The following is a 25383-nucleotide window of genomic DNA, read 5'->3' as shown; positions in this document are numbered from 1 at the left end:
TGAGGCTATGCCCTCTGGTCTTAAACTCAACTATTATAGGAAACATCTTCTCCAATCCACTCTATCTAGGCCTTACAACATTCAATAGGTTTCAATGAGATCCCCCATTAATCTTTTAAATTCTAATGAGTAAAGACCCAGAACCATCAAACACTCCTCATACAGCAACCCTTTAATTCCTGGAATAATTTTCATGAAATTCCTCTAACTCTCTCCAATGTCAGTGCATCCTTTCTTAGATAAGGGGTCCAAAGCTGTTCACAATACTCCAAGTGGGGCTTCAGCAGTGCCTTATAAAACATCACCATTACATCTTCACTTTTATATTCCAGTCCTCTTGAAGTCAATCTATTTGCAGTCTTCACCACCACTCAAATTGAAAGTTAACCTTTAGGGAATCCTGCACAAGGACTTCCAAGTCCCTTCAGGTTTTTGAAACTTCAGCCCATTTAGAAAATAGCCTATGCTTTTGATCCTTCTATCAAACAGCATGACTATACACTTTCCAGCACTGTACTCCATCAACTTCTTTCCCCATTCTTCTAATCTGTCTAAGTCCTTCTTCAGTGTCCCTGCCTCCTCAATACTACTTGTTCCTCCACCTATCTGTATTGTGTACAGTTCTGGTCACCGAATTATAGGAAAGATGTCAACAAAATAGAGAGAGTACAGAGAAGATTTGCTAGAATGTTACCTGGGTTCCAGCACCTAAGTTACAGGGAAAGATTGAACAAGTTAGGTCTTTATTCTTTGGAGCGTAGAAGGTTGAGGGGGGACTTGATAGAGGTATTTAAAATTATGAGGAGGATAGATAGAGTTGACGTGGATAGGCTTTTTCCATTGAGAGTAGGGGAGATTCAAACAAGAAGACATGAATTGAGAGTTAGGGGGCAAAAGTTTAAGGGTAACACGAGGAGGAATTTTTTTTTACTCAGAGAGTGGTAGCTGTGTGGAACGAGCTTCCAGTAGAAGTGGTAGAGACAGGTTCGGTATTGTCATTTAAAGTAAAATTAGATAGGTATGTGGACAGGGAAGGAATGGAGGGTTATGGGCTGAGTGCGGGTCAGTGGAACTAGATGAGAGTAAGCATTCAGCATGGACTAGAAGGGCCGAGATGGCTGTTTCTGTGCTGTAATTGTTAGATGGTTATCTTCATATCATCTGCAAACTTGGGTACAAAGCCATCAATTTCATCATCCAAATCATTGGCATGTAATGTAAAAAGAAGCAGTCTCAATACCAACCTCTACAGAACAACACTAGTCACCAGAACCCAACCAGTAAAAGCTGCCTTTTTTCCCCCTCTTTGCCTCCTGCCAATCAGCCAATACTCTATCCATGCTGGTATCTTTCTTGTATTACCTTGTTAAGCAGCCTCATGTACGGCACCTTGTCAAAGGCCTTCTGAAAATCCAAGTACACAGCATTCATTGATTCTCCTGCTTGTTATTTCCTCAAAGAGTTCTAACAAATTTATCAGGCAAAATTTTTACTTAAGGAAACCATACTGATTTCAGCTTATTTTATCTTGTGCCCCCCAAATATCCTAAAACCACATCCTTAACAATCGAGTCCACCATCTTCCAAACCACTGAGGTCAGCCTAACTGGCCTATATTTCCAGTCCTCAAAAAATGATGCCAGAATCCATTGATTCTTGAAAGGTCATTACTAATGCCTTTTCAGCTACCTCTTTTAGAACCCTGGGGTGTGGTCCATCAGGTCCAAGTGACTCTTGAAAGATCATTACATAATCTCCTCAGCCACCTTTTTCAGAATCCTGGGATGTAGTCCATCTGGTCCAGGTCATTTATCTGCCTTCAGACCTTTCAGTTTCCAAAGCACCTTCTCCCTCGTATTTGCAATTGCATTCACTTCTGACCCTTGACACTCTCGAATCTTTGGCATACTGCTAGAGTCTTCCACAGTGAAGACGGATTCAAAATACTTATTTAGTTGGTCCAGCATTTCCTTGTCCCGTATTACTACCTCTCTAATGTCATTTTCCAGTAGTCCGATATCTACTTTCACCTCTCTTGCTCCCTTTATATATCTGATAAAACTTTTGGTATCCTCTTTGATATTATTGGCTAGCTTACCTTCCCTCCATATGACTCTTTATATTGTCTTTTGTTGATTTTTAAAAGCTTCCCAATTCTCTAACATCCCACTAATTTTTGCTCTATTTTATGCCCTCTCTTTTGCTTTAATGTTGTTTCTGATTTCCTTTGTCAGCCAGTGTGTCATCCTGCCTGTAGAAAACTTTTTCATCTCTGCCTCCTAAGGGTTCCTTTACCTTAAGTTCCTTAATCAAATCAGGTTCATTGCACAATACTTAATCCAGAATAGCTATTCCTCTAGTGGACTCATTCACAAACTGCTATAAAAAGCCATCTCATAAGCATTCTACAAATTCGCTCTCTTAGGATCCAGCACCAACCTGATTTTCCTCATCCAACTGCATAGTCCACATCCCAGCTACTGTTTGGAGGCCTCCAATCAGGACTTTTCTCACTGTTGCAGTTTCTTAACTCTATCCATAAGGATTCTACATTGTCCAATCCTGTGACATCTTTTTCTAAGGATTTGATTTCATTTTTTTATCAAAAGATCCACTCCAACCCCTCTGCCTACCTGTCTGACCTTTTGATACAACGCGTATTCTTGGATGTTAAGCTCCCACCTATGATCTTCTTTCAGCCACGACTCAGTGACACCCACAGTGTCATACCTGCCAATCTCTAATTGTACTACAAGTTCATCTACCTTATTCTATATATTGTGTGCATTCAAATTTAACACCTTCAGTCATGTATTCATCATCCTTTTAGATTTTGTGCCAATGTCACACTGCAACCTATCCCACTGACTGCAATTTCTGCCTATCATCCTGACAGTCCATCCTCACACTCCATCTAGTTGTACACCATCTGCCCCATCCTTAGCTTGTGTCCTGGTTTTGCTTTCTGTTCAGCAATCGTTGTGCGTGTAATGCAGTTTGTGTACAGTGATCCTGGAGTGCAGCAATCTCAGAGAGGGATGCTCCTCAGGGTCCAGTGCTGGGGAAATAATGGGGAGAATCTGGACACAACACACAAACTACTGGAGGAACAAAGCAGGTTGGGGAACATCTGTGGAGGGAAATGGGAAGGTGACATTTCAGGCCAAGACGTTTTGTTGGGACTGGAAAGGAATTTAAAAAGCTAAAGAAGCTAAAAAAAGATGGTAGTGGGAGGGGTGGAGTGAAAGGTGAATCCAGGTGAGAGAGGAAGGTAGGTGGGTGAGGGAAGCAGAATGAAAGGGAATAATGTGAAAATCTGGGAGGTGATGGAAGAGGCAGAGGGCTGAAGAAAGGAGGAATCTGACAGGAGAAAACAGTAGATCATGGAATAAAGGAGAGGAGGCAGGGAACTAGATGGAGTTGATGGGCAGGTCATGAGTGAGTGTGAGGGGAATTGAAGGGATGATGGAGCTATGGGGTTGAGGGAATACAAAAGGATGGAGGGTGAACAGAAGGAAGTAGTTACCAGAAGTTCAAAAAATCGATGTTCATACTGGGAGGTTGAAGACTAACAAAACTGAATTTGCAGTGTGGCCCCTCCAATGTTTGCTCTCATCGTGGCAGTAGAGGAGGCTGTGGTGTGGAAAGGACAAGTGGCTGGCCACTGGGAGATCCTGGCTGTCGTACCAATCGGAGCAAAGCAGTCCCCCGATCTGCGTTAGGTCTCACCAATGTACAGAAGGCCACTTGGAACAGATTCACTGCCTCACCTGGAAAGTTTGTTTAGCGTCCTGAATGGTGGTGAAAGAGGAAGTGCAGGGGCAGGCGTAGCACCTAGCATGGCTGCAAGGATAAGAGGCAGGAGGGAGTCAGGAAGGGATAAGCACACAGAGTGAGCAATCCCTGTGATAAGTAGGGGGGAGGAAGATGCCTGGTGGTGGGATCCCAGTGAAATGGCAGAAATTGCATGGAATGATGTGCTAAATCTGGAATCTTATAGGGTGGTAGTTGAGGATAAGGAGAACTCCAGCTCTGTTAATTTGGGGGTGGGGGGTGGTGGCAGGGAATGGGCTGACGGCAGATGTGTGGGAAATGGAGGAGATATGGGTGAGGGCAGCATTGATAGTAGTAGAAGGGAAACACAGTTTTCTGAAAAAAGATGTAACTGAGAAAGAGGCAGGGAGCATTGCCGGTGTAGGCTTGGAATATGGTCTGTTCTACATAGCTAACGAAAAGGCAGGCATACCTGGGATACATGTGTGTGCCCTGTGGTTTGGAGAAAATAAGAGGTGCTGAAAACAAAATGTGTTCAGTTAGAGAACCAGATCTGCCAGATTGAGTAGGACAGTGGCAGCTGACCGGAACTAGGCAGGTCTGTCATCCAGAAAGAAATGGAGAGCCTTAAGGCCATCCTGACATGGGGATAGACATGTATGGGGACTGGATATCCAGAGTGAAAATGAGAAGTTCATGGCCAGGGAACTGAAAGTTGTTAATAACTAGAGGGCATGTGAAGTGTCACAAATGTGGGTGGGAAAAGATTGAACCAGGGGGATGAAATGGAGTGGAGTCACAGAACCTCGACATCAGCTTTGGATTCGACAGTACAACATCATGGTGAGTCAGGTCAGTGAATGGCAAGTCTCCTCTCACACTTATACCTTTTAGATTATTAGTGTGGGTGAGGTACAACAGGAAAGCACAGCAGAGCAGAATGCTCCTCCTGCACTGTCATTCCCATGGGTAGGGTTCAATATTTTAATGATATGGGCAGTGGTGAGAGAAACTGCAATTTCCAGTTTCACTGGGATTCATTCAACACTCCAATTCCAGTCCTGCTGAAGTGTCTCGGCCCAAAACAACTTCATTCCATTCCATAGATACTGCCCAACTTTGCAGAGTTCCACTGGCATTCTGTGTGTGTTGCTGTGGATTTCCAGCATCTGCAGAACCAATTGTGTTTATGATTCTCTACAATTTCCAGGTCTGCAGATGACATAAAACCAGGTAGAGTAACGAACTGTGAAGTGGAAGGTGATGAGCTGCAAGCGGGGTGTAACCAGGTAGGTGGGTGGATAAGTACATGGCAGATGAAGGTGAGGTGGTGCACTTTCAAGGGAAGAATGGAGGGAAGTGATGTAGAAAAAGAATTCCTGTTCTAAATGGGCTGCAAGAGCAGAGAGTCACGGGGATGTGTGTGCATATCATCGGAAGTGCCGATGCCGCCTGAGGAAAACAGGTAAAGGAGCCTACATGGACACGTGCTTTTTTGATACAGGCACAAAATATGAAAGCAGAGAAGTCTCACTGGTTCATTATAAAACACCGGTCTGGCATCTGCTGGAGTACTGCAATAGATTCTGCTTGCTTTGTGACAGGAGTAGAGATACTAGAGAGGTCCAACCTTTCCTGGGAAAGAATTTGAAGGGCTATAGGTACAAAAGTAGATGAGAGATGGTGACTGTTTTCTTTGGAGAAAAGAAGGCTGAGGAGAGATCTGATGAAAGTATACAGAATGATGGGTGTCACAGGGGCCCAGCTAGAGAACCTAGGTTCAATCTTGATCCTTGAGCGTTGTCTGTGTGGACTCTTCACATTCTCCTTGTGACCATATGGGTTTTCTCCCTCATCCTAAAGTTGGGTTAACCAGCCAGTGTAAATTGCTCTAGAAAGCTCTGTGGTATGTGGTGGAATCTGGCAGACATGGGGGAGTGGATACTGGTGTAATGGTCAGCTTGGCAAGTGTGGACTGAAGAGCCTGACACCAGGTTTTATGTTGGTGTGTTGAGGAGTTTGGACAGACTGAACAGCCTTAGGTGAGGTGGGAGTGGAGACAAGGACCAAGATCAAAGATGAGGGTGACATAAAGAAAAACTACTCTGCACAATGTTGGGAACATGGATCAAACCACCTGCAGCTGTAATGGTCTCAGGTTTCACAGTGGCCTTCAGGATGGGATCAGTTGTAGAAATGTTTGCAGGACTATGGAGAAGGAAGCTCTAAGGTGATGCTAGACCTTCTCTGGTAAAGAGTTACCACCACCCCTCCACTATCCATTCTTCAGGTCCAAGGTTTTCTACTGGACGTCCACCTTCAGAAGCCCTGTTCCTAGGGCTTTTTCTTTTCCCTTGAGGAAAGATGAAGCTTCCAGTCCCAGGAATGCTTTCACCTGCAAATAATTAATTGACTCTATTGCAGGTAGATAGGTCAAGGCACAAAAATAGCTCGGTGCAGACAAGGTGGGCCAAAGAGCCTGTTTCCCTGCTGTAGTGCTCTGTAACTCTGACCCTAATTAGCTCATTGGTCAATATCAACAAATTTCTGGTTGGAGAAGTCAAGAGTGTCTTCGTGGTTGCCATCTATGGAGGTATCAGGGCATTCAGGAAGCCATGCGCCCTCTGTAGCTCCTGTAGTCAAAGTCATGTCCTAACTGACTCTGAGCTGCCTTCACAAGGAGCTTGAAGTTTCGGTGTTAGACTTGTGGTAATACTTCTTCAGACCCACAGCTTGAGATCCTCCTTTGATACAGTGAAGAAAGCTAATGGCATGTTGGCCTTCATAACAAGGGGAGTTGAGTGTAGAAGCAAAGAGGTCCTTCTGCAGTTGTACAGGGCCCTGATGAGACCACACATGGAGTATTGTATTCAGTTTTGGCCACTAAATTTGAGGAAGAACATTCTTGTTATTGAGGGAGTGCAGCGTAGGTTCATGAGGTTAATTCTTGTGATGGCAGGACTGTCATATGTTAAAAGCTTGGAGCGACTGGGCTTGTACACACTGGAATTTAGAAGGATGAGAGGGGATCTGATTGAAACATATAAGACTATTAAGGGATTGGACACACTAAAGGCAGGAAACATGTTCCCGATGTTGGGTGAGTCCAGAACCAGAGGCCACAGTTTAAGGGTTAGGCCATTTAGAACGGAGCTGAGGAAAAACTTTTTCACCCAAAGAGAGTTATGGATCTATGGAATGCTCTGCCTCAGAAGGCAGTGGAGGCCAGTTCTCTGGATGCTTTCAAGAAAGAGTTAGCACTCTTAAAGATAGCAGAGTCAAGGGATATGGGGAGAAGGCAGGAACGGGGTACTGATTGCAGATGATCAACCATGATCACAGTGAATGGTGGTGCTGGCTGAAAGGGCCAAATGGCCTACTCCTCCACCTATTGTCTAAAGCATCAGAATGGTTTACTCCATTTCTCAGGGCCCTCAGCCCAACATGCTACAGGCACCATCACTGAACAGTGATCCCATCTCTCTCTGAACTCAGGACTGTCATTTCCAGGTCATGAAGAGACTTGCCGATAATCATGGTCCACATCTTGTCCTCCAGTCATCCTTCCAACTCCAAGATACCCCAGACGTCAATCTCTTCCACCTCACCTACATCAAACATCCCTGATACTCATGACTGTGGACTTCTGGCAAGCCTCCAAATGGGACACTCCCTCCAGGGGAAAAAAAAATTCCCTGAGTTGCCACGGTAAGTTCCGCCTCTCCTGACCTCCACTGACCCCCAACCACAGAATTCTGGTAGGCTGCAGAAGACAAGCTGCTCACACTTTGGGTTGAACCCTTCATCTGGACTGAAAGAAGAGAAATAATAAAGTCTGCAGATGCCAAATGCAGAAATCCAAAGCAACACACACACAAAATGCTGGTGGAACACAGGTTAGGCAATATTTATGGAAATGAATAAACAGTCGCCATTTTGGCCCCAAGATCCTTCTTCAGGACTGAGAAGGAAGGGGGAGGGGAAGATGGCTGGCTGAAAGGCGATAGGTGAAGCTCAGTGGATAGAAAAGGTAAGGGGAATCTGATAGGAGAGGAGAGGACAATTGGAGACATGGAAGGAGGGGGGAATCCAAGGAGAGAGGAGGTGATAGGCAAGTGAAAAGAGGTAAGAGGACAGAGCATGGAATAGAAGAAGAGAGGGAAAGTATTGTTTTACTGGAAGTAGAAATCGATATTCACGTCATCAAGTTAAAGGCTACACAGAAGATAAGTTGTTGTTCCTCAGCCCAGGGTGGCTTCATCATAGCACAAGAGGAGGCCTTGGACTGACATGTTGGAAGGGGAATCTGAATTAAAATTTTTGACTGCCAGGAATTACCGCTTTTGGCAGATGGAATGGAGGTGCTCGACAAAGCGGAGTCCTAATTTCTGATGGGTCTCACCAACGTCGGGAGTTCTGAGTACACACTTCACAGGTGAAGTGTTGCCACACCAGGAAGGTCTGTTTCTGCCCTGAATGGGCAAGTGTAGCACTGAGGAAGTGATCCCTGTGGAAAACAGTGGAGGGGAGGGTGGCGGTGGGATAGAAGCAAAGATATATTTGGTGGTATTTGCCATCCCTTTGGAGATGGCAAAAGTTGCAGAGAATAATGTGTTGGATACAGAGGCTCGTGGGTGGTAGGTAAGGACAGGATAACAGTTTAGGCAGCAGGAAGATGGGCTGAGTGCAGATGTCCAGGAAATAGAGGAGATGTAGGTGAGAGCAGCATCAATGGTGGAGGAAGGGAAACTCCATTCTTTGAAAAAGGAGGACATCTCTGGTGTCCTGGAAAGGGAAGTCTCATCCTGAGAACAGATAGGAGGAGATAGTTCTGAAAAAGAATCTGCAGATCATATTGTCCAGAAGGTTCTTCGGAAGTCAAAACTGAGACATAAATCTTGTGGTTAAAGCCATTTTATTAATGCTCATAGCAAAGAAATAACAATAACTAACTCACTCTACCATAAGAGGAGGACAGAAAAAAGAACATTCTTGTCATCTTAATCTGAACATTAGTTCAAACAAGACAGATTCCTTTGATAAGTATAGTCTATGAGACAATTTGTGACACAGGCAAAGAACTATACAAAACAGCAAGACGCACACAATGCTGGAGGAGCGCAGCAGGCCAGGCAGCATCAATGGAAAAGAGTACAGTCCACACTTGGGGCCGAACCCTCCGACAGGACTGCAGGAAACAAACGCAGAGGGGTAGATTTAAAAGTGTATTGTGGGGAGGGGTGCTTGGTGTGTGGTTAGTGAGGAGTGCAGAGAGGGGGAGAGGATTGGACGGCGGAGTGACGGAAAGATGAACCTCCGACCCCTTCCCAAGAAAGAAGCTGGCACTTGATAAAAAGGTAACAAAAATATACAACCACCTCTACTATAAATTAATAAAAATCCACTTCACATTTACGGACGAGCATAAATAAAGTTTAACAAGACAAAAGATTCTGATCCAACACGGGCGTTAGCAGATGAGGGGTATGGTGGAGAGAAGGGGAGCTGTTTACCTGCAATAAGACGATTTGGTTGCAAACCAGCCAGTCTGGCTCGGGACAAGGGTTACAGTGTCACACAACAGACTGGGACAACGGTGTCACGCAGTGTGGGTACCAAGAAGAGGGGGTACGAGCTGGGCGGCTGTCACCCCGAGGAGACCTGGTGATCCGGCCCATAGTGACGAGGGAAGCAGCGATAGTGACGAGGGGTGACCTGGGCTTCAGCAGGCGGCAGAACCTGGACGACCGGCGAGGCTCGGGCACGCAAGCATCCTGTGGTAAGGAAATCTCGCATGGGGCGAGGAGTTGGGGATCCCACCGCGGGGTAGGAACACCTCAAACTAAAGTCACCCGAGAGTCAGTCGGAGCTGTGTATTGGGATGAGCGCCAAATCTCCCCATAAGGGGACCTTATAGATAAATACCCATGGAGCAAGAAGCCCCAGGTGTAAGACTATTTTGTGGGGAGGGAGGGGGATTTGACCTGTAGTTAGTGAGGAGTGCAGAGAGAGGGAGAGGATTGACGGCGGAGTGAGGAAAGATGAACCTGGTACCTCATAAAAATGTAACAGCCACAGACAAGACTATGGAAAGTAACAATTGCATCCCGCCATTGGAGACTGCAGTAACTACCAAATGAATTGTGAAAAGTATTCGCAAAAGTCTGTGAATTCCCTAGCAGGGCAAGAGTGGGAATCACGAGGGATAAATAAGGTCAGCAGTAAAATCGAAGGGGGATAAGATGGGGTTAGATCCAGAGAGTTAACGTACCACACATCTCACATTGAGGAAGGGAAATATAGCACCGGCTTCTGTTGCATGGAGTTGGGAACAGGAGAGAGACTGGTTTTGATGCAATTGCACCTTTTGCAGTGTGTGCAGTTTGTTCTTCATATCCAATGAAGGGGAAGTTTTTGAAATTGGTGGATTCCACGTTGACGTGTTTGGGTTGTAGACTACACAGTCTCGCTTTGGACCTTGGCACAGTGCAGCACAGCACAGTGAAGGTCTTGTCGCTGAAGTTCACCAGACTGGTTCCTGGGAATGGGGGGTTCTTTGAGCAGGAGTAACTCCAAGTAGCTATTTATCCTGGCTGGGCAGCCTTGAGGTGGAAGGAGATGGGGCAGAGTCTCACAGTAAGCTGTTGGAGGAAATCAATGGACAAGGTAGTATCTCCAGAGGGAAATGGACAGTCAACTCTTCAGGTCTAGGCCAAAGCAGTCCCACCACTGAGTTCCTCCAACAGTTCGGTTCTTGCTGCAGATTCAGGCACCTGTTGTGTCTCATGACAAGGAGCCAGTTGTTTGGGACTGAGAGGAAAGGTAGAACTGTAAATCTTCTGGAGAGGGTACCAGTGCTCAGTGGCTGAGGCTGTTCAGGGCCACGTTTGATGGATTTTTCCATTGCAAGGGAATGAAGGGATATAAATACCAGGCGAAGGACTAGTCACAAACTTCTGGTGTGGAGGAGCTGAGCAGCCCTCCTTCTGCTTATAACATGCAGCAATGGGACAGGATAAACGCTGTAAGCCTCTGCCACTGCCGGTGGGTCTTGTCCTGTGAAATGCTATGTCTTCCTATGAGACTTCGATGCAGTGGGAAAAGATGGGGTCAGTGGGAGGAGTGGGGTGGAAATCAGAGAGGAAGTGGGATCCGAGTAGAACGTGTCACTGCATTAAAGGCACAACTTTGTTACTGTTGAGACCAGGCTCTGCAGCTGAGAAGTGGCGACCGACCAGGGACTTCTGCAGCACAACTACAGTCTCCCATTCTCGCCATTCCCAAGGTTTGTCATACTCCGAACTACACCAGACCCAGCACTGCCTGTAACCAGCCCACTTACTGAGAAGAGTTGAAAAGGCACAGCAAGCGGCAGTGCCAGATGCACCCGAGTCATTTGCCAGTCAGATAGAACTGCTTTAGAGGCATGGCAACACTGGGAGATGGCGTGGGATATCCTGCCCAAACACAGCCGAGAGAATCTTACTGTTCATCACCTAATGTGAGCAAACAGTGACATCAGACAACACAAACACCAATATCCCGATCACAGTGATCACCCATTTTCAGTTCACATGTAGACCTGAGCTGACTTTCCATGGGGAAATTAGAGCAACTGCCTGTGTTATGAAGACAACATCTGATAGACTGTGGCATTTGGGAGCCCTGGAAGTCTCAGGGAAATTTCCCACTGGCTGAAGGTCTGAATTTGGTTTTCAGCAGCTATCTCAGCCCCACAACACACAGGGCAGGGTCCTAGGCTGCTTCAGTAATACACTTGCCTCTATTTACAGTGGGTAGCTGTGTGTGCACTGATTAGCTCTGTACACTATACTGTGAAGTTCATTGTGGTGAGCTGCAGGATCTGGACATGCTATCATACATTAAGGAAATAGAGCCTACAGCAACCCCCCAGGTCACCCTGAAAACAACTACCCAGTTCAGACCCTACCACACACACCCCCAGATCAGACCCTACAGCGGCCCCCCAGGTCAGACCCTACAGTAACCCTCCCAGGTCAGACCTTACAGCGGCCCCCCAGTTCAGACCCTACCACGCGGCCCCCCAGGTCAGACCCTACAGTAACCCTCCCAGGTCAGACCCTACAGCGGCCCCCCAGGTCAGACCGCACCACAAACCCCCAGATCTAACCCTACCACACCCCCCAGGTCAGACTCTACGTAACCTCCCTAGGTCAGACCCTACCACACACTCCCCCAGATCAGACCCTACAGCGGCCCCCCAGGTCAGACCCTACAGTAACTCTCCCAGGTCAGACTCTACGTAACCTCCCCAGGTCAGACCCTACAGCGGCCCCCCAGGTCAGACCCCACCACAAACCCCCAGATCTAACCCTACCACACCCCCCAGGTCAGATCTCACCACATCCCCCAGGTCAGACCCCATCACAACCCCCCCAGGTCAGATCCCACCACAACCCCCCTCCCCCAAGTCAGACCCTGCCACAAACCCCTCCCCCCAGGTCAGACCCTACCACAACCCCCCAACCAGGTCAGACCCTACCACAACCCCCCCAGGTCAGACCCCAGCACAAACCCCCCAGGTCAGACCCTACAGCAAACCCCCACCCTCAGGACCACAGCAACCATCAGGCGCCCATTACTCCAATCACATTTGACTCTCCCACATTCCCATTAACTCCCTTCAAGATTCTACTACTACCCCCCCCCCCCTCCACCACATGCTGGGGTCAATTTGCAATGGCCAATTAACCAGCATGTATATGGGAACCAGGAGCACCCAGAGAAAACCCACACAGTTGCAGGGAGAACATGCAAACTCCACACAGACAGTGCCAGTGGTCAGGCTTGAACCCAGGTGTCTGGTGCTGTTTGGCAGTGGTTCTACTAGATGCACCACCACACCAACCCTTAAAATTAATGAATTAATATATGCTTCCTACTTATTCAATCACCAAACCCACACACTGAGATCTCTGCTCTCTGAGAACCACATTGAAAAGTCTAGACATTGTCTGGAGTTGGCAGATATAAGTGGCAAGGAACGTTCATACTGCTCATGTGCCAGGTAATTACCATCTCCAACAAAATCATCTGTCCTCTACTCTCATTACTTAATGCCACTCCCTCTGTCAGATCCATCACTGCCAACATCTTGGTATTAATGTGATCTAGAAACTGAACTGGGCTTGGTGTCTAAGCACGGTGGCCAGTGGAAGTTAAAGATGCCAACTATCAGATGTCTACGTGCTGGTGTATGTCAGGAGTGTGATGGGTTGTCCTGAACGTGGCAGTTCCGGCAATGCCTCAGGGGGTCAGTGTCACCCGTACTGAAGCAGTCTGTTTGATCAGATCTGTCCCCTGTGTAAATATACCCTTGGTTTCACTGGCCTTGTATGTGCTTTCTGTACAATGCATTGATGTTTCTTGCCAAGGAGCTCCCAGGCATTTGCAGTCTGAAAGTTCCAATGGGTGGCGGGTTATAGATATGTCTCTGCCAACGGAGGTGTAAGGCACTCCTTCCCTCCACTAGCCAGCAGGTCATCTTTGGGCAAGGTGTAGCAACTGCTTAGTGCCCCAGTCAGGGTCACTTGAAGCCATCAGAGCCATATGAGCATTACACAAGTCCTGGTTATGCGACCACAGACGCCAGGCAGGCAGTCTCTGAAGAGTATTGACAACGGCTGGGGTTACCTGTCTTGTAGAGACACTGTCCAGAAGAAGGAAATGGTAAACTTTTAGAAAAATTTGCCAAGAACAACGATGGTCATGAGACCATGATCACCTATGTCATACAACACGGCACGTAATGATGAAGAAAGTGACAAGGGAAACACTGTGTTAGAGTACCTTACTTTTAGACACTAACCTCCCCTGGGCTGGGTCAATTTATCATCAACACTGGCTTGATTCCCTAAATCCCACATTTCAGCTCTGACTGCTGTACCAAAGCTATCCAAGGAGAAGCTATCACACCATCACCCTCTTGAGGAATGGGAAATGCATATTTCCCAAAAAATCACTCATGCAGCAACGAGGGAGAATTACTTCAAAGGCTCTTCAAATGAGGCTGCCGAGAAGAAATATAGAAGTGTCTTTACTTAGTTGGGATTAAGCTACAGGCCTCCCAATGGCCAGCTGGAGATAGAGTAGATATGTGTGGTTGCATCTCAGAGGTAAAAGAGGAGCAGGGCTACAGGTGAAGGGGATTTCATTCTCCCAGTATTAATTAGAATCACTTTTGTGTGAAAGATTAATGCACTTTTAAAGCACATCCATTAGAACATTTTTGCCAGATAGTCTAACTAGGGATAGGGCATTGCTAGACCTAATCCTAAAGAGTGGAACCATGCAAGGGGATGAAGTGCCAGTGGTGGAACACACTAAAGATGGTCAGAAAAATCCGTCAGTCTCCAAGCAGCTATAGAAAGGGATAAGGATGACCTGGAAAATAAGTGTTTGAACTGGAGGAAGGTTGATCTAAATATTGTTATTTTGGACCTTACAAGGGTGGTACAGTCGCATAGCAGTTAGTACAATCGTTTTCCAGTTCGGTGATCACTGTTTGATTCCCTCCACTGTCTGAAAGGAGTTTGTATGGTCTTCCTGTGACTGTGTGGGCTTTTCTTTGGGTGCTCTAGCTTCCTCCAGCACTCCAGAGAAGCACAGGTTAGTGTTAGTAAGTTGTGGACATGCTATATTGGCGTCAAAAGCATGGTGACGTTTGCGGGCTGCCACCAGCACATATTCTGACTGTGTTGGTCATTGATGCAAGCCACGCATTTCACCACAGGCCTCAATGTACAAGTACGAGTGACAAATGAAGCTTGTAGTTGAGGACAGATTGGGAGCTATCACTTACAGGTGAATCTACATCCGGGAAGTGGAATCTTTCGCAAATGAGTTGCTGAGAGTTCAAGGTCAGCCTAGGGATAAAGGATGAGGAGCAAGTCCAGGGAACCCTGACTGTCAAGGGTTATGGAGAGTTTGATAAAGAAGGAGAAAAGGAAGCATATGGCAGGAATAGTCTGGCAAAGGACTGGCTGGTTCAGAAATATAGAGTGTAGAGTGTAAAGCAGTACTTAAAAAAAAGTCAGATGGCAAAGAGGAGGTAAAATGTCACAAGCACGTAAGATTAAGGAAATTTACAAGACACATTTTCCCATCTGTTAAGAGCAAGGAGGGTAACCAAGGGGCGAATGTTGGGGACCAAAGGTGGTGGAACAAGACAATGAGAATGAATTCTGAAGGAATATTTCTCGTCTGTACCCACTGAAAAGACATTGGAGTTGGATATTTCAGTTGGGACAGAGAAATTCTAGAGTACATTGAAATGTAAAAAAGGAGGTATTAGTTGTCATAAGAAGCTTAGAAGTGGACAAAATCTGATGATGTGATGGGATACATTCCAGGCTGCTGTAAGGCAGGGGCGGAGATTGCTGGGGCATTATGACTGAGTTCTTTAAATCATCACCTGCCATGGGTGAAGAGCAAATGACTGGAAAAGAGCAAGTGTGGTACCTTTATTCAATAAGAGGAGCAAGGATAAGCCTTGTAATTACAAGCTAGTTAGTCTAATATCAGTGGCATGGAAATAATTCTGTGAGCCAGGATTAATCCACACTTGGAGAGGCAGGGATTGATTGATGATGGCATTGATTTGTCGGTGGGAGATCCTGTCTAATTGTGTATATTTGATTCAGAACTAAATATATTGTTGAGAACAGTGAGATGATGTGGTATACATGGAGTTCAGTAAGGCCTTAATCAAGGTTCCACATGGGTTGGAGCACATGGATCCAAAACTGGTATGGGATACAAGACAGAAGTGAGTTGCTTTTGTGAGTTGCCTGTGTCCCAGTGATCTGGGCTGGGGCAGTTAGGATCTCTCAGGGTTGGGGTTAGGGTTAATGACTCTGGTGTAAGTCTAGGAAGCATGATCACTAAGTTTGGTGATGTTGTGGGGAGGGTAATCAAAGCTACTGTACATAATGATATAGATCGGTGCATTGGTTGGACAGGGCATTTGCAGATTGAACTTAATTTGATAGACGTGAGATGATGCATTTTGGGGATTAATAAGGTAAGATATATGCCATGAATAGTTGGGCCTAAGGAAATATAGAGCATCAGAGGGACTTTGGTATAGAAGTGCAAGGACTTGTGAAGGTGGTAACACGGGAAATAGGGTGGTGAGGGAAGGGTACAGGATGCTTGTGCAGAGATTATAAGAGCAGCATACTTCTGATACAACACCATAACATATTGTTTAGGCCACAGCTGGAATATTGTGTGTCAATCCTGGCCACATGACAGGAAGGGTGTGATTTGCACTGCAGAAGGTGCAGAGGAGGATGGACAGGATGTTGACACAAAAGATTGCTGATGTCAGAGGAACCCAGTAGGTCAAGCAGCATCTCTGGAGGTAGGGGAATTGTCAGTGCTTCAGACCAAAGCCCTGTATCAGGTCTCATGAGGGGTTTTAACCCTTTCCTCCCACAGAATGCTGTTCAACCCCGAGTTCCTCCAGAACCTTGTTTGCTTACCTGAAATGCAAAGACCGCATAAAAGCAAATGAGAGGGCATACAATATAGCAAAAATTAGTGAGAAGTTAGAGGATTGGGAAACTTTTACAAACCAACAGAAGGCAAACAAAAAGTAAAAAGGAGAGAAAGCATGACATATGAAGGTAAGCTAGTCAATAATATAAAAGAGAATACCAAAAGTTTTTTCAGATATATAAAGAGTATAAGAGAGCCAAGAGTGGATATTGGATTACTGGAAAATGACATTGGAGAGGCAGTAATGAGGACAAAGAAATGGCAGATGGAAGTATTTTGTGTCAGTCTTCACTGTGGAAAACACCAGCAGTATGCTAGATTCAAGAGTCTCGGGCAAAAGTAGATATGGTTGCTATTACTATGGAGAAAGTGCTGAGGAAGCTGAAAAGTCTGAAGGTAGGGAAGTCACTAAGTTCCAGAACCCAGGGTTCTGAAAGAGATAGCTGAAGCGATTGTGGAGTCATTAGTACGATCTTTCAAGAATCAGCAGATTCTGGAATGGTTCCGGAGGACCGGAAATTTCAGAAGGGAGGGAGACAAATGATAGGAAATTATAGGCCAGTTAGCCTGACCCCAGTGATTGGGGAGATATTGGAGTCCATAATTAATGATGACGTTTCAGGGTACTTAGAAGCACATGATAAAATAGGCCAAAATCAGCACGATTTCCTTAAGGGAAAATCTTGCCTAAAAAATCTGGTGGAATTCTTTAGGATATAGCAGGCAAAATAGACAAATGAGAGTCAGTGGATACTGTTTACTTGGGTTTTCAGAAGGCCTTTGACAAAGTGCCAGTCAGGAGGCTACTAAACAAGATAAGAGCCCATGGTATTACAGGAAGGATACTAACATGGATAGAAGATCTGTTGGCAGGCAGGAAGCAAAGAGTGGGGGAAAAGGGGGCATTTTCTGCTTGGCTGCGTGACTAGTGGTGTTCTGCAGGGGTTGGTGTTAGGACAACTTATTTTCACATTATATGTCAATGTTCAGTATAATGGGATCGATGGCTTTGTGACCAAGTTTGCAGAGCAGATTCAATGGGCTGAATAGCATAATTCTTCTCCTATGTCTTACAGTCTTCTGAGAGGCTGGGCTTGTTTTCCAAAGGAAGCTGAGGGATAGTCCCATAACATTTACAAATATCTAGATGAACACTTGAATCACCAAAACATGGTAGGTTATAGACCAAGAGCTGGAAAATGGGATTGGAATAGATGGGCATTTCATGGCAGCTACTGACAATGCAGGCAGAGGGTTTCATTCTGTACTGTACAAATCTATAACTCTGATTCGCCCCATGGTTTCCTCAGGTCCATCCTATCCATTGTCTGTCAAGGATGGTATCATTACCCAGAAATCTGAATTTTTACAGCTGCACAGCAGCAAGGTCTCTGAGCATGGAAGCATTTCAGTTACTGTGTGGCTGCACACCCACACAGCTTAGAAGGAGCAGTAATTGCAAGGACTAAATGACAGTTGTCTGATAGTTCCTCATCTTCTCTTTGATTATCTCCAGCCCATCCAATCCTAGGTGCTCAATACCACATATCTGACTCCTTCTCAAAAAGCAGGCCTGCCCTGGAAGGTAGATTATTTGATTGTGATCTCCAGCTCTGTGCTGGTCATTGACTCCAGGAAGGGACAGTGCACACGTCCTTGTCTACGTCAATGGTGTTGAGGTTGAGGGATTCAGTTCCTAGAAGTAAACATCATTAAAAGCCTGTCCTGGTCCAACCACGTCTATGTCAAGGCCAGGAAAACTCACCAACACCTCTACCTCCCCTGGAGGCTAAAGAGATTTGGCATGTCCCCATCAACCCCTGTTAATTTTATCAATACACCACAGAAAGCATCTTATCTGGATGCATTATAGGTTGGTATGGCAACTGCTCTGCCCGTGACCACAAGGAACTGCAGTGCATTGTGGACACAGCTCAACATATCATGGGAACCATTTGCCCTCTGTAGACTCTGTCTATACTGCTTGCTTCCTCAGTAAAGCACCCTCCCCCCTCCAACCCCAGACATCACCTCTTCTCTCCTCCATGGAGCAAAAGATGAAAAAGCCTGAAAACACATACTACTAGGGTCAAGGACAGCTACAACCCCTCTGTTGTAATGCTATTAAATAGTTTCCTAGTACAATAAGTTGGACTCTTGATCTCAGATTCTACCTTGATATGATCTTGTACCTTAATGTTCTCCTGCACTTCCCTTTATTTATTGACGCTACATTTTATTTTGTATTTTTATCATTCTACCTTGTTCTACCTCAATGCTCTGTGTAATAATTTAATCTGCATGACAAACTTTTTATTGTATCTTTGTACGAATGACAATAATAAACCAATTTCAATTTTGTCAGATATTCATCTCACTCAGGTTCTTTGCATTACTACTTTTTTTTATATATTTCTGGCTAAGCTGATGTCCTTCCAGCTCTTGAGTCTGACTGGAAATTACATCAATGTTGCTTCCAGTTCCCACCTTTTTCCACTGTTCACAATTCCCTTTCTTGACTTTCTAACTCCATCTTCGTGCTAGCTGTCCTCCAATGTTATCACACTGATGCCCACACCTATCTTGACTATACATCCTAATATCTATTCTCCTGTTCCATATTTTTACCAAATCTTTTAACTTCAAATTATTTTAATTCATTTAAATTCAAATTCCTTTCCTCTCAATGTCAGCACTCTGTGCCTATCCCAATTCCTCTTTCTTTGTCACCCTTACCCTTTCCCTTCTCAATCAGAAATTGACGAGGTTCATGCTGTCTCACCCCACCACTACATGTTGAACAGGTCACCTGCTAACATTTCCAACACAATGCCACAAGCCTATCCCTTTCCTTCATCCCTACCATCTGGATAGGGTAGTTCCCATGACACCATAGAAATGGGACATCACATTACTGTACTCGTCATTGGTCAGACAGGAGAACTGTGTGCCGTTCTAGTCAAACTCAGAACCAGAACCATTATCACTGACATAAGTTGTGAAATTTGTTATATTGTGGTAGCAGTGCAATATATTGCATTAAAAAAATTACCATCAGTTACAATAAGAAAAATTTTTAAATTAAATAAAGAAGTGGTACAAAAAGAGAATTCATAGGTCCATGGGACATAGAATTCATAGTTTCATGGACTGTTTAGAGATCTGATGGTGGAGGGGAAGAATCTGATCTTAAAGCATTGAGTGCATGTCTTCAGCCTCCTGGGCCTCCTCCTTGAAGGTAGCAATGAGAAGAGGGTATATCCTGGGCAGTGAGGGTCCTTAATGATGGATGCCACATTCTTAGGGCACTGACTGTTGAAGATGTATGCTATGGTGGGAAGGGTTGGAGCTGACTGAGTTTACAACCCTCTGCAGCTCTTTCTGATCCTGTGCATTGACGACGCCATTCCAGATAATGGCGAAACCAGTCAGAATCGTCTCCTTGGACATCTATCGAAGTTTGCCAGAGTCTTCAGTGACATATCAAATCTCCACAAACTCCTAATGAAATATTTCTGATCTGCACTATGACTTGCTAAGAGAAGGGTATTATTTATAAAAGTTTCACGGGGATGTTGTCAGGACTGGAGGGCTTGAGTTCTAAGGAGAGACTAGTTAGGCTGGGTCTCATTTCCTTGGATTGTAGGAGGCTGAGGGTCAATCGAGGCTTATAATATCGTGAGGGCTGTAGATAAGGCGGGTAGTGGCAGTCATTTTCCTAGGTCAAGGAGGCTAGAGCTAGAGAGAATAGGCTTAAGGTGAAAGGAGAAAGCTTTAAAAGGGACCAGAGGGTGGTGCTGTATAGAAGGGACTGATATAATTATAGAGTTAGAATGATATTTCAACAGGTATGTGGATAGGAAAGCTTTGGAGGGAAGGAGGCCAAATGCAGACTAATGGGACCAGCTCTGAGAGACATCTTGACTGGCATGGCAAGATGGGCTGAAGGGCCTGTTTGCATGCTGTGTAATTCCATCACTTCCTTAAAAACACTCAAGTTTCATATTTTTGCCATTAAGGAGTTTCTTCTGTACGCTGTTGTGTAAACGTCAGGGACTGGTTTGTACTGAGTGCCCTCGGGTAGCTCTCATTCCTGGTGACTACATTTCTGTCTTACAGGCAGACGGCTTCTGAGATTCAGTGTTGGACCAGCAGAACACTGACCAGGAGGACATGGCTGATAATGGAGGTGGGTGTGAATCCTCCCCAGCAACCAAGTCAGAGAGTGAGGAATCCCAGCAGGTGCTTTCAGGCTGGTCTCCCTGCTCCTTCCTGCACCGTGTTCGGCCAAGCGTCATGGTGAAGGGGAGTGGGCTGATTGCTCATACCCCTCGCACGCAGACCCGTCCAGATCAGGCCGGCTGACCCATACAGAGTGCAGCACTGACGTGTCTGGGCCCTGCTGGGGTAAATGTCGGCAGAACATCCCACAGGCTGAGCTGGGTAGAGATTTCCACAAAACCCAGTAATCCAGCATGCCAGGACTATGGAGGTACTGTACCGGCAACTGTTGGCAGACTACTGAATGTTATTCCTCATTAGTATCTGAACCCACTGTTAAATCCCCTTTTAGACATTACACTTTGGTGTGACACATTTTCTGGTAGATCCAATGAGGACCAAGGGAGTGGGATGGATGCAAGCCTCCTGGATCCCAACTCACCCTAACCCACCAGATCCCAGCTCTTGATCTTCGGGATCTCATCCTGGCTCCAGCTGTACACCCATCGCTTGCTCCTAGCCAGGTGTCAAACCTTCAGAATGCTTGAAAGGGTCGGATGCCCACTTATCAGTTTTCCTGGTGTACACCTCAGGATCTGTGCAGTATTCCTGTTGTAAACTGTTGGAATTGGGAAGAATGGAGAAGGCAGAGAGGAGAGGAGATATGGAAGAGAGGAGAAAAGAAATGAAGGTGGGGGTGGTGAAATGATTTTCAAATCTTTGTCAGAACCTACATAAGCAAAAAAGATTTACTAGGAGGGCTTGAGTTATAAGAGCTGACTTTTTAGTGCATATTACATCACGAGGGTTGTAGATAAGGTAAATAGTTACAGTCATTTTTCCTGGGTCAGGGCATCTAGAACTAGGAAGAATAGGCTAAAGGTGACAGGAGAAAGATTTAAAAGGGACCGGGGGTGGAGGGGGATATAGAAGGGGTAGGTACAATTACAATGTCTATAAGATGTTTGGACAGGGAGGTGGATGGGAAACATTTGGAGGGAAGTGGACCAAATGCAGGCAGATGGGAGACACCATGGTCAACGTGGACAGGCTTTGATGCTATGTCACTCTATCACTCTATGTCTTAACTGGCCACAATGGGAATGTAGGGATTGAGTGTAGTGACCAGATAAATAATGACCTGCACTCCAGGAAGATTAATTGGATTCAGTGTAACGTCTTGCCCAGCCAAACACTCTCACCTGTGATGGTGCAGGACTCGGCCAGCAGTATTCCATCTACTCTGATACCCCCACCTGCTTCTATCCCCTCCTCCACCCACTCCCTCTGCTTGTCACCCACACATCGTCCAGGCAAAGGGACTCAACCCAAAATGTCAGCTTGTCCATTCCCTTCCATGGGTGTTGCTCAACTTGTCAAGTTCCTCAAGCTGATCTTCTTGCCCCAGATTCTTCCACGTGGTTTCTGTGTCAGGTTTTTAGGGCAGGATTTAATTCCCCCAAACTTAAATGTGAGAGTCCTACCGTTGGTTAACAAGGGTAGGGGAGAGGGATTGTCCACAAAGGGATGTTCAGGAGCTGGGGGAAGGGGGTGGAAGTTGAGAGGGTGTAAGCTTCTGTCTGGTCTACAGAACTTTCTGTCATCACTTTATGCCAAGCTGTGCCTACGGCTGCTCTGGTTGGCAGGAGAAACTGACCGGCAGGCACTGGGGTGGGTGAGGGAGTGGAACTCGAATGCAGCAAGGTCCAAGTTAACACCTTCTGAATGCGTCCATTTTCAGAGCTTTCAAAATTTGAGCAGGAGGCGCTGGATGCTCACAACGAGTACAGAAAGCTCCACGCGACCCCCCCTCTGACTTACAACAAGGAGATGTTAGGTGACTGCCAGGCCTGGGCTGACCAATTGGCCCCCCGGGGTGAAATGGAGCACAGTGACACCAAGAACGGAGAAAACATCTGGTACAAGTGGAGCTCTGGAGCGATGGAGTTCACAGGTTGGTGTGTTGCCATGCTGGTAAGTCTGTTGTTATTAATTTTGTACAGCAGGCAGGAATCAACAACCAAATGGTACGCCTGTTACACAGAGGCTTGTCACTGCCATGGTGCACGAGCTGAGACCATGTAAACTCACAATGTTGTGCAATCTAGATCCCTGGGCTGGATGAGGTGCAGCCCAAACTGCCCCAGGAAACAAGGAAAGGTAGATTTTCAGAGCTCTGACAGACATATTTAAATCATTGCTGGTCATGGGTGGGATGCCAGATCATTGGAGGACAGCAAATATTCAAGAAAGCCAGCGGGGATAAGACAGGTAATTATCCTTTGGTCCTACAACGCCGGCTGGTGCGTAGTGGCATCAGCACAGGACTTCAAGCGAAGGCTCCCAAGTTCGAATCCAGCCGGCTCCCTTATCCGTGCTGGGTTGAACGTCAAGCTAGCAACTCGGCCTCATAAAAGCAAGAAAGCCTGCTAAGAAAACGCTGTCACGCCGGCGTCCCGGTGACTCCACTTGGAGCTAAGGGCTTTCTTCTTTCTTCAGTCCTACATCAGCGGTGGTCAACACTTGGGTTAATCAGTGATGGTCAGTGGGCTCATTTAGGGGCTTTCTTCTCTGAATAGTTTGAATTTTTTGCGGAGGACATGAGGTGCAGCAATAAGGAATGTGCTGTCGATGTGGTCTGTGTGGACTTAAGTAATACCTTTGACAAGATCTCACATCGGTCCAAAAGGTTCAAGCCCAGGAGATCAAGGACAAGGTGAGAATTGGATCAGTAATTGTCTTGGAATTAGAATTGGAAGCCTGTGTGGTCAGTAATGCATCGCCAGGGTTAGTGCTGGCAACATTACTGCTTATTAAAAATTTGGTTAAGAATACATTTAAGAGGGAAATCAGGAGGGCAAAGAGAGGGTGTCAAATGGATCTGGTAGGTAAAGTTAAAGAAAATCCCAAGAGATTCCATAGAAATGTTCAGAGTGAAAAGGTGGCTAGAGAGGGACTAGATTTCCTTAGAGATCAGCAGGGCCACCTAGGACTTGAGCTACAAAAGGAGGGTGGAATTTCAAATTAACATTTCTCAGTGATAACTGAGGAGAAAATCATGATTGTTCAAGAGGTAAGAGAAACAACTGGATATATTTTAGGGAACATTCATATTAGCTGGGAGGAAGTATTTGAAGTTTTACCATGAATTAAGGTGGGTAACTCTCTAGGCCTGATCACATACTTGGACTTTGAGTTTCTCCAGGCAGACCTTGTTCAGTAAGTTCAAAATTGGCTTGGAACTAGAAAGGAGACATAGTGGTTCGAAGTTTCTTTTTTCAGAATGGAGACTAGTGCCTAGTGGTGTGCAGCAGGGGTCACTGCTGTGTCCCTTGTTATTCATTATTAATATCAATGACATGGACGTGAATGTACAAGGTTTGATTGGCAAGTTTGCAGAGGACACAAAATTAGGAAATGTTTTTGATAGCAAAGAAGGTTATCGTAGATTTCAAGGGGATTTTAATCAGTTAGGTAAGTGGGTTGATGAGTGGCAAATGGATTTCAGTACCAATAAATGTGAGGTGATGCATTTTGGAAAGCCAATCCAGAAAAGTGCTTATACTGTGAATGGTAGGGCACTAGAGAATGTAATGAAAAGAGGTACCTTCGAGATTGTTAAAAGCAATGTGACACGTAGACAGGGTGGTGAAAAAGGGATTTAACATGGTCACCTTCATTCGGCAAGGCGCTTGAATATACTGTAAGAGTTGGGATATTATGTTGTAGTTGTATAAGTCATGTGTGAGGTCACTGTGTATAGGTTTGATCACCCTGTTATAAGAAAGATGTTGTCAACATGAACAGAAGGCAGAAAATATTTACAAGGATATTTCCAGGACTGGAGGGTCTAATTTATAGGGGGAGGTTGACACCATAGGTTTTAATTCCTTAAAACATAGATGGATGAGGTGCGACCTTATAAAAATGTTTAAGATTATGAGGAGCGTTGATAAGCTGGAAGGTGACAGTCTTTTTCCCAGGGTAGGAGAGTCCAAAGCTAGGTGGCTTAGATTTAGGGGGAGAGGGAAAAGATTTAAAAGGGACTTGAGGGGCAACAATTTCATTGAAAAGGTGGTGAATATATGGAATGAGCTGCCAGAAGAAGTGGTTGAGACAGTTACAATGGTGTCACTTAAGAAGCACTTGGATAAGCAGGTACTGGAGGGATATGGGACATACACAAGAAAATGAGACTAGCTGGATGGGCACTGTGGTCAGCGTGAGCTCACTGAGATGAGGGTGTTCATCTGGGCTGTATTGTTCTATGATTCCATGGCTAATAATGTGGGGGGAATGGAGCTTCCGTGGATAGGAATTTAATTGTTACAGTGGGTGGAAAAAACCCTTTTTCCTGCTGTGTGACACTATGACACCATGCCTTTCTGAATATACACAAAATATTTTGTGGTAAAGTAACAACGCGCTGAATCAACGGCTATCTCACTGAACAGCAGGGTATGGTCTAATCTGGACGCTCTTTCACATGTTATTAATTATCATTCTGTGTGTGAGAATATCATCTGTGGAACCTCACTTTGTGTGCTATACCATTTATTGTGTGAACTTTCGAGCATTTTAGTAAGCTTAAGCAATGATTGTAATCAATGATTTTGTCGATATCTTCAACAAGTCAATAGCTGTAGGTTTGAAATAGGAAGTCCAAAACAAGAAGCTGTCAATAAAAGATCCATGGCATGGATACGTTTCAGATGAAAGATCTTTCAAACTGTAATGTAACCACAAGTGGGAGAGTGTCTGCAGTCTTATCCTTGTCTCCAGCACCCTCACTGAAACAATTTTCAGTTGATTTCTCTTTCTTACCATTTCCAGTGAAGGGTTTCA

At 45.5% G+C, this 25383-nt stretch overlaps 1 protein-coding gene across 1 annotated transcript in view; it reads left to right on the top strand.

Annotated features, from left to right (window-relative positions):
- The first annotated feature begins 5006 nt into the window (after nt 1-5006).
- LOC132407256 (uncharacterized) overlaps nt 5007-25383 on the top strand; it is a 149608-nt gene continuing 129231 nt past the window's right edge. The window contains exons 1-4 of the mRNA XM_059993517.1: nt 5007-5063; nt 7285-7482; nt 20437-20506; nt 22280-22492. Of these exons, the coding sequence (XP_059849500.1) occupies nt 20491-20506; nt 22280-22492 (229 nt within the window). The 5' untranslated portion in view covers nt 5007-5063; nt 7285-7482; nt 20437-20490. The remainder of the gene's footprint in view (nt 5064-7284; nt 7483-20436; nt 20507-22279; nt 22493-25383) is intronic.

This window comes from Hypanus sabinus, chromosome 18, assembly GCF_030144855.1.
Source record: "Hypanus sabinus isolate sHypSab1 chromosome 18, sHypSab1.hap1, whole genome shotgun sequence".
Classification (NCBI taxonomy): domain Eukaryota; kingdom Metazoa; phylum Chordata; class Chondrichthyes; order Myliobatiformes; family Dasyatidae; genus Hypanus; species Hypanus sabinus.
This window is presented reverse-complemented; position numbering and strand designations above follow the sequence as displayed.